This window comes from Gracilinanus agilis, unplaced genomic scaffold (assembly GCF_016433145.1).
Source record: "Gracilinanus agilis isolate LMUSP501 unplaced genomic scaffold, AgileGrace unplaced_scaffold26966, whole genome shotgun sequence".
NCBI classification, from domain to species: Eukaryota; Metazoa; Chordata; class Mammalia; order Didelphimorphia; family Didelphidae; genus Gracilinanus; species Gracilinanus agilis.
The window spans coordinates 1-9,912 of NW_025359097.1; the positions used below are offsets into that span (position 1 = coordinate 1).

The 9,912-nt window shown below is 45.9% G+C and overlaps 1 protein-coding gene across 1 annotated transcript; it reads left to right on the forward strand.

Annotated features, from left to right (window-relative positions):
* Positions 1-44: 44 nt before the first annotated feature.
* LOC123254624 (1-aminocyclopropane-1-carboxylate synthase-like protein 1) lies at positions 45-9,604 on the forward strand (the record flags this gene model as incomplete). The annotated part of the gene is made up of 9 exons (XM_044683605.1): positions 45-111; positions 3,877-3,974; positions 5,076-5,153; positions 5,893-5,993; positions 6,462-6,551; positions 7,775-7,820; positions 7,920-8,061; positions 8,499-8,641; positions 9,390-9,604. Coding segments are annotated over 9 exons (980 nt in total), but the record flags the coding sequence as incomplete, so codon positions are not given.
* Positions 9,605-9,912: the final 308 nt, after the last annotated feature.

The following is a 9,912-nucleotide window of genomic DNA, read 5'->3' on the forward strand; positions in this document are numbered from 1 at the left end:
CTGTTTTTCTCTCCTTTTCTCCCTCCCTTCTTTCCTTTCCTCAGGTGGTTGTGGCGAATGGCTGTGCCTCCCTCTTCTCTGCCTTGGCCACAGTCCTGTGTGATCCAGGGGGTGAGTGAACTTTCCTGAACCACAGGGTGGTGGGATCTGGGTGGCAATTTGACCAAGAGCAAGCTAGAGTACCCTAAGGACCAGGCTTAACACTCACATCAATAAGGAATTTTCCTTATTTTTTCACTTTTCCTTTTGCCTTGTGCCTTCTCTGAATATTGGACCATTGGATAACAGATTTAGATCTGCAAGGAAATTTAGTAACCATCTAATCCGGGAGTTCTTAACCTAGTGTTCGCAGCTCTTCTTTCCCCCCTCTCCAACCAAGGAGTCTTTAGCAGTGATTCCCAGAGTGGGCGCCATCGCCCCCTGGTGGGTGCTGCAGTGATCCAGGGAGGTGGTGATGGCCACAAGTGCATTTATCTTTCCTATTAATTGCTATTAAAATTTAAAAAAAATAATAATTTCCAGGGGGCTAAGTGATATTTTTTTCTGGAAAGGGGACGGCAGGCCAAAAACGTTTGGGAACCACTGCTAGAGGATCCGTGAATGTGGATGGGAAAAAAAAATTACATCTTGATTTTCATTCATTTCTAATTGAAATTTAGCATTTCTTTCAATTATGAATGTAGGCAACAAAGCATCATTCTGAAAAGGGTTCTGAATGGGCTTCACCACACTGTCAAAAGGATCCATGATAGAGTAAAGATTAAGAACCCCATATTTAGTTGATCCCCCCCCCCACCTTGATTTATAGAAGAGGAGCTGAATCCCAGAGTGACTTGCCCAAGGTCACACAGGCAGTAGATAGAAGAGTTGGGATTGGAACCCAAGTCCTTTGACTCCAAATTTAGCCCCTTTTCCTTCATGTCACATTGGTGTGATGAGATGCAAAGAGAAATGGCTTTGGAATCAGAAATAGTTTAAGTCCTGATGATGCAGAACTAGCTCTGTAATGGTGCATGATTGATTCCTTCTCCCTCGTTTCCTCATCTGTAATACTCCCATTATCCATCTCCTGGGGCTATTTTTAGGGGAGCAGATTCCTAAATCTCTAAGAGAGTATGTGCACCCACACAGGCACGTGCACACACATACACACATGTGCACACAGATGTGTACATCAACATATAGGCTAATGTTATTGGTTAGCAATGGGAAAGGATTCTCCTTTTTCTTTTCTTTTCTTTTCTTTTTTTAAACCCTTAACTTCTGTGTATTAGCTCCTTGGTGGAAGAGTGATAAGGGTGGGCAATGGGGGTCAAGTGACTTGCCCAGAGTCACACAGCTGGAAGTGTCTGAGGCTGGATTTGAACCCAGGACCTCCTATCTCTAGGGCTGACTCTCCATCCATTGAGCCACCCAGCTGCCCCCAGGATTCTTCTTTTTCAATGGGGAAAGCTGAAGTCCTAGAAATGCCCTGATTTAGGGTGGGCTCCCCCCAGTTTTTCCCTTTCTGATTTCTTAGAAGGCTGATGATTCCTCTAAGGGGGTGGCACAGTGCTACCGATAGGGAACTCGCTGAAACGGAGGGGCGAGCAGGGTGGGCAGAGGGTGGCTCATGGATTGGCTTAGGATGAAGCTAACGGACCTCTCGGACTTAGGACTCAGGAAGCCTCTTCATTTCCTATTTCCCATAGAGTAGATCTATGCCAGCCTCCTCCGATCTGTGCCCAGACGTTAGAGTGGGGCACTGGAAAGAGCGTTGATTTAGAGTCGGGGGCCCTGGATACAAATCCTGGATCTTCCATCGACTCCCTGCCTCACCTTGAGCGAGTCATTTCCTTTGGCTTTAGTTCCCTTTTCTGAAATGGATGGAGGCTGGCTAGATGGCCCAGGTCCTTTCTAGCTCCAAATGTATGAGCCTATCATCTCATCCTTGCTTTTCACAAGGAAATATTGTTATATGGTGAAAAGGGTGGATGGACTTCTGATGTTGGGAGGGAGACTTTGGGGGGGCGCCGAGAGCAAGATGGGTCAAAGTCAGAGTAGTGGATGTGTGTCGGGGTGGTAAGAAGGTTAGCAAGACCAGAAAAAAGAAGGATGTTCTCCACTTCCATCTAGGGTGAGAGAAAAGAAGACAAAGAGACCAAATGAGGCCAGTAAATTGCTGCTGGTAACACCTCCCACCCAGGGCAGGCTAAAATGGTTGAGATTAGAAAGAACTGAAAATTATCCCCTTATGGAAGAAGAGTTCATCAATAATCAAGAATGAGGGGGCAGCTGGGGGCTCAGTGGATGGAGAGCCAAACCCAGAGATGGGAGGTCCTGGGTTCAAATCTGGCCTCAGACACTTCCCAGCTGTGTGACCCTGGGCAAGTCCCTTGACCCCCATTGCCCACCCTTACCACTCTTCTGCCTTGGAGCCAATACACACAGTATTGATTCTAAGACGGAAGGTAAGGTTTTTTTAATTATTTTTTTTATCTTTATTTTTTAATAATCAACAACAAGTGAAGCCACTGGGATAAAAAGAGGAAGAACAATCAAAGATTGGTGGTGTCAGAGAACCCCAAGGTCTGGAGGGATGTTAGAGGGGGACATTGATGGTAATCATGCATTGTGTCCACCTTGGTAAGATCAGAACATCATGTTAAAATTCTGTCCTTTCTAGACAAAGATTTGCTAGAACTAGGATGTGCTGTCCTTAACGGTACCGTTCGTACTGTGAAAGAAATTCTGACGGATGGCACAGATCCCTTCATTACAGTGAGGAAAGTGGAGGCAGCCCCCTGGGGGGCTAATCCTGGGGGATTAGATAACCAGATTCAAGAAATTAAGGCATCCATGGATCTTCCCCTCGTTCATCTTGAGATTTAGATTTATATATATATTACTAAATTTATATAATGATCCATGTAATGATTTAATTAGTTATTAATACATTGCTATATATTACTTAGGCATGACGTGTGTGGGGTACTGTGCTAGTCTCTTGATCACTTGCTTACATCGTATTCCACGATAAAACATTCTCTTTCAGAAGGAAAAAGAAAAAAAAAATGGGTCAATGCTAACATTGCTGTGAAACCCTGTATTTCTACTTAAATTCCCCCAAGTCAGAATTACCATTTAAGAATCACAGATTCTGGATGGGCCTTTAGAGATGATGAAGTGTAACTCCGTCATTTCATTTTTTTCCCTTTTAAAAATATTGATTTAGGGGCAGCTGGGTAGCTCAGTGGAGTGAGAGTCAGGCCTAGAGAAGGGAGGTCCTGGGTTCAAACCCGGCCTCAGCCACTTCCCAGCTGTGTGACCCTGGGCAAGTCACTTGACCCCCATTGCCCACCCTTACCGCTCTTCTGCCTAGGAGACAATACACCGAAGTACAAGGGTTTAAAAAAATATTGATTTAATATTTGTGTATTAACAATAACTAACTAGTTTCTCTTCTTCCCACCTCTTCTTTCAGTTGAAAAAAGAAAACCCAAATCCTCATAACCAATAAGCACAGTCCAAGAGAACCCTCATTTGACAGATGTAAAATTTCAACTCCTCACTCTCTCCCCTGATATCCAATCTTTTGCCGTGGCCCATCACACAAGCTGGAATTTGAACCCAGGCTCTGACTCTAAGCCCGACACTCTTTCCACTGTACCCCATGATTTTTTAGGACCTCCAGAGGCTCAGCTTTTGGGCTTGAGAGTTGGGAGGTGTAAAAAAAAAATCTAGAACAAAAATGACTCTTACTAAATATTCCTGAAAGACAGAGATGGTCAGAAGGGGCCAGGAAGTGGAGGGTGGGGATGGGCTAAGGGGAACTGAGTGGGATGATTGGAGGGAATCCCAGGAGAATGACGCTCCTTTCTGCCCTTTTGCTTTCAGAGGCTTTTCTGATCTCCAGCCCCTATTACGGGGCCATCACTCAACACGTGTATCTCTATGGGAATGTCCGACTCGTCTTTGCCCACCTAGACAGCAGGGTAAGAGATCCCAGGATTCCCGAGCTTTGCGGTTTGACCACAAGGAGAAAAGGGAATTTTCTGAATTTTGGAATGAGCACTAAGGTGGAGAAGACAATGCATTCGAAGTAGCCAGAGAAGTACGGTCACTTCCCACTTTCCAGGGGGCTCAGGGCTAATCAGGGGTGATTGCTTAGGATTCTTGGTGACACCCTCAAATCTATGCTCTGGAGAAGAATTGGAATGCCATGAGTTTGTCCTTGGTCAAGTCCAATGTCAAGTTGGGAAGGCTACTTGTGCATCAACACAGATGTGTACATGAAAGAAATTTCCTTCAGTCAGTCAACAAGCATTATTAACTAAGCACCTTACATATGCCAGGCATTCTACTTGACACTGCGGTTACAGAGACAAAAGTGAAACAGTTTGCCTTCAAGGGGCTTACATTCTATTGAATGATACCATGATCATAATATAATAAAAAAATCAGAATTATATCTAGCATTTATATAGTGTCTCCTTTGTGCTGGGCACTTATAACTATTATCTTATCTGATCCTCCTTTGATCCCATTCCACTTGGGAGGTAGGTGCTACTAGGATCCCCATCTTTATAGATGAAGAAACTGAGGCAGACAGAGATTAAACATTATAAGTACTTATAAAGTATATGTAAAATTATCTATAAAGATTTTTTTTATGGGGCCACCACTAGTGGCTGTGGGAATTAAGAAAGGTGTCATGCAGAAGATGGCACCCAAGCTAAGTCTTGAAAAAGACTAGGAATTCTAAGAAATAATGGTGAAAAAAGGAGTTCCTTCCACATGGGAAATAGTCCCTATAAAGGCAAAGAGGTAGGAAATGGAAGCTGGGTATGAGGGAGAAGTAAGAAAACCCATTTGAATCGACTATAGAAAATATGAGAGAGATCGATATGTAATAAGTCTGGAAAGAGAGATTGGGGACAGGTTAGGAAAGGTTTTTACTGCCAAAGAGAGGAGGTTATTTGTAATCAATCCCACAGGTGGTAGGGAGCCACAGAAGAATGGGGAGGGAGGGTGAAGGAAGGATTTAATGTGCAGGGTCTTGTCAACCAGTGGGATTTAGCACCAGGTCTTTCTAGGTCACTGGGATGGACAGCCGCCCCTTCCAACTTACAGTCAAGAAGCTGGAAGCAGCCCTTCAGGGAGCCAAGTCTGAGGTATGTAGACTTCAGCCCAAAGCCAGCGGATGGAAGTTGATGGGCTGATGGAAATTAAGCATGGGGAAGCCAGGTAGCTCAGTAGTTAGAGCACCCAGCCTAAGCTGGGAGGACCTGGGTTTGAACTTGGCCTCAGTCCCATCCTAGCTGCGTCCCTTAATCCTGTTTACCTAGTCCTTGCCCTTCGGTCTTAGAGTTGCTACTAAGACAGAAAATAAGGATTTAAAAGAAAAAAGAAAAATAAATTGAGCATGGAATTGAGTCGTAGAGGCTGATTCCTTCCCAGACCTTGAAGCCCCTGGATTCACTTGGGATGTAGGGCATGGTGGGAAGTATGTGGCTCTTCTGCATAGAGGTGACCAGGTAAGGATTTGTCTTCTCTGATAGATTGCTGTGTGATCCTGGGTAAGTCACTTAATCCTGATTGCCCAACCCTTGTCACTCTTCTGTCTTAGAATGGATACTAAGACAGAAGATAAGGATTATTTTAAAAATTTAAAAGGGGGAAGTTTTTGAGGTAGGATTTGAACCAAGGTCTTCTGTCTCTCCCCCCCCCCCCCCCTTCCTAGCCATCTATCTCTGATCTTGGAGGGTCTTCCCAGCTCTAAGAGTTTGTACTTCAGTGACACTGTCCTGAGTCATGCACCGTTCTTGCTGTGGAGGGATGGGATGGATGGAGGTCAGCTTAAGTGCTTCCTGACCCCTTCCCACTCCATCCACACTACTTATGTTGTTTCAGGGAATAAACATCAAAGGCCTTATTCTCATCAACCCCCAGAACCCTCTGGGTGACATCTACTCCCAGGAACAGCTGCAGGAGTACCTGGAATTTGCAAAGAGGTTGGGTCTTGCCTTCCCTCCCACTCCCACCCCCTGCCTACCACACTAGGTGAAGATGGGAAGCCTTTGGGTGTTGGATCTCCGGGAATGTGTTGGTGGGAAGGGGCGGAGGGTCTTTCTTTCCCAACTCTGGGTTCTCCCTACTGGTAGTAGGTTAGAGATGAGGGATTTGGGGCAGGGTAGGGCAGGGGGCTGTCTGACGGCCAACCCTCCCGCCTAGGTTGAAAGAGAGCCGCGGCTCCTCCCTGGGAGATTGTTCTGTGGATGCTGGGATAGACCATTCTTGTTCTGTGAATGCTGGGATAGACCATTCTTGTTCTGTGGATGCTGGGATAGACCATTCTTGTTCTGTGGATAGACCATTCTTGGGATTCTCTGATGAGCCACAGGGACGAAGATGCCACCCTCTGCCACCAGCCTGTGGGGTTCCAGGGCCCTTTTGCTGCCTCTCTTTTCCCTCCCACCCAGGCATGAGCTCCATGTGATAGTGGATGAAGTATACATGCTCTCAGTTTTTGATGAAGCCGCCATATTCCAAAGTGTCCTGGGCATGGACAGGTGAGGGCTAACGCCATGCTGGGGAGAGCCGGGATGTTTTCCTCAATCTCTAGAAAATGCTCCCTGGTGGGAGCGTGTTTCCGTGGGATATAGACCGGTGTGGGAGTGAGTACTGGGGCATCTGAGAGCCTCCGAGTATGGCCCAGCTCCATGGGTCCTGCACATCCCATCCTCGGAGGCTTTCTTCTCCTGAGTGATGGCTTCCAGCGAAAGCCAGCAGGGATCCTGAGTGGTGAATGCCTTCTTTCTGGGGGAGAGCACAGGGTTGTGGAAAGAAGGCTGGATTTAGAATCCGAGAACGTGGTTTCAAATCCAGCCTCTGAGGCTTGCTACCCGTGAGATCTTGGGCAAGTCATCAATAACTTCTCTCCGTTTCAGTTCTTCATCTGTAAAGTGGGAGCAATAACAGCACCTAAGTCACAGGGCTATTATAAGACTCGAGTGAACTTGTATATCTGTCTATATGTATGTATATGTACATATTTTTATATGCATGTATATACACATATACATATATATGGAGAGTGGGAGGAGGGAGAGAGAGATGGGGAGAGAGAGGGAGAAGGAGAGACAGAGAAGGAAAGGGGGAGAGAAGGAGAGAGAGAAAGAGAGAGAGAGGGAGAGGGGAGAGAGGAGAAAGAGAGACAGACAGACAGAGGCAGAGAGGGAAGGAGAAGGAGAGAGAGAGAGGGGAAGAGAGGAGAGAGAGAGGGAGAGGGAAGAGAAGAGAGAGACAGATAAACAGAGACAGAAGGAGGGAGAAGGAGAGAAAGAGAGAGAGAGAGAGAGAGAGAGAGAGAGAGGGGGGGGGCAGGCTAGTTATCCTTCTCATTGGTTCTTGTAGGAAATCTGTAAAGCAAGGTATGTTGGAAAATTATGATCCTCATGTCCCAGATGAGGAAGCTGTGACTCAGAACAATGTACTGACTTGCCTTTGATCACACAGGTGGAGAACACAGGCTTTAGGGTTTGACCTGGGGTCTGCAGGTTCTGAAAAATCACTGGGTTCTTTCTACTGCATTGGGCATCATAAATGAGGAAAACCAACAAGGAGGAATTAAGTGATTTATCCATTGCTCTGTGGAAGGTTAATAGCGACCAGAACTAGAACCCAAATCCATTCCTCCATTTATTCATTCATTGAGTCCTGAGGGTCATGTGCTTATTCTAGTGATCAGCTTGTATCCTGCATATTTATTCCATTGTGTCTATCCTCCCTATAGGTTTCCAGATCCCCAGAGGACCCATGTGATATGGGGGACCAGTAAGGTGAGCCCCTCATCTCACCAGACTCAGGGGTGAAGGAGAACATAAGTTTCCCTTGGGAGTCAGGGAAGGGTTGGCCCCCATTCAGTGTTTCTTCTACAGGACTTTGGGATCTCAGGCTTTCGCTTTGGCACACTGTACACAGAGAACCAGGATGTAGCTAATGCTGTGGCTTCCCTCGGCTGTCTGCATGGTATCTGTGGCACCGTTCAGTACCAGATGGCCCAGTTGCTTGGGGACCGAGGTGACCGAGCTGGGTTTCCAATTTGAAGCTGGGGGCCTTGGGCTCAATGAAAAGTAGGGAGAGTGTGGAAAACACTCCAGACACTGGATTTGCCCATCTTCACCAATGTGATGAGTCTTGGAAGTAGATAGGGAAGAGAAGCTTCTACTGTTTAAATTAATGGGGTAGGGGCAGCGGGTGACTCTAGATAGGGAGCTGGGTCTAGAGGTGGGAGGTTCTCGGTTCCAATCTGGCCTCAGACACTTCTTAGCTATGTGATCCTGGGCAAGGCACCTAATCCTTATTGCCTAGCCTTTATTGCTCTTCTGCCTTTGAACCAATACACAGTATTGATTCTAAGATGGAAAATAAGGGTTTTAAAAAAATAGATGGGGTGATGCTTTAGTAGGAGAATTAATGAAGTGGTGCAATTCCTTTTTTGGGACTCCCCTAAGCAGACTGGATCAACCAGGTATACCTTTGTGAAAACCATGCCCGGCTCAGGGCTGCTCATGGCTACATCACAAAGGAGCTGGAGACCCTGAACATCCCCTTCCTCAGGACCAAAGCTGGCTTCTTTGTCTGGATGGATTTGAGAAAGGTGAGGACAGTTGTGGGTCAGGACCAATTCTGGTTCATCCATTAACTGAACATTTATTACGTTTCTAGGTGCCAGGCACTGACCTAGGGGCTAGAGACCCAGAGATGAAAATAAAGTAGGCCTTTGCCATCAGCGAGCTTATATCCTGGGATGAGGATTCAAAATGAAAATAAATCAATGCAAACTATATTTGATGTAACTTTGATTAGTCTAAGGGTTAAATGAGGAGTTTTGACCAAATAAGAGAGCAGCTTTTAATAACTTCAGTTTTAATGAGAATATAGTAGAGTTGTAAACTAATATTATCCCTTTAAGCCAGAAAAAAGAAAACTAGCAGCTTTTAACAAAAAGAGAGAGAGAGAGAGAGAGAGAGAGAGAGAGAGCTTTGAAGGAAGCAAACACTTCTAAAACAAATTGGTGGGACAGTCTTTGCAAGGCATGCAGCTGGGAACAGCAAAGTGAAGGCGAGTAATGAACAGCATACCTGGAAAAGTTGTCTGGAGCCAGATTGTGAATGGTTGTACCTGTCAAATGGAGGAACATTGTCCTAGGGGCAGTAGGGAGCTATCAGGCCTTCTTGAGCAGGGGAACACTGGACATCAAATTAAGAATGGACGTAGTCTGATGTCAGTTTGGTAGCTGGGTGGTGAATGGTTGTCAAAGGGGAGTGTTTTGAAGTAGAGACACCAGTGGGGGTTGTGGCAGGACCTGACCTTGGGCTTCTCTAAGTCTTTCAACTTGCTTCTAGTACCTGTGCACAGGCACCTTTGAGGAGGAGCTCTCTTTGTGGCGTCGCTTCCTGGACCACAAGGTACTTCTGCTCTGTGGCAAGGCCTTTGAGTGCAGTGAACCTGGCTGGTTCCGTCTAGTCTTCTCAGACAAGATTCATAGGCTACAGCTGGGTGAGAAATTTGCTGTTTCCCTGAGCCCTGAAACCCTTCCTCCCTTCTCCCCATCAGCCTGGTGAGCTCCAAATCCCGAAAATTGTCTCCACACTTCTGAGTCCATCTCTTTTCTTCCTTTCCCTTCCACTTTATCTTCTGGGTCTTGCCATTTGCCTTGCGACTGCTCCCTGAGGAATTCCTGGCCTTTCCACCCATCCTGAAGCTGACCTTTCCTCCATTTATTGTTTTTCCCAGTTAAAGTGTGAGGTCCTCAAGAGGAGGGATTATTACTTTTCTATTTTTATCTGTACCTTTAAGGGGTATTGTGAGGATCACATGAGATATTTTTGTGAAATGCTTGGCACATAGACAGTACTATAATAAATG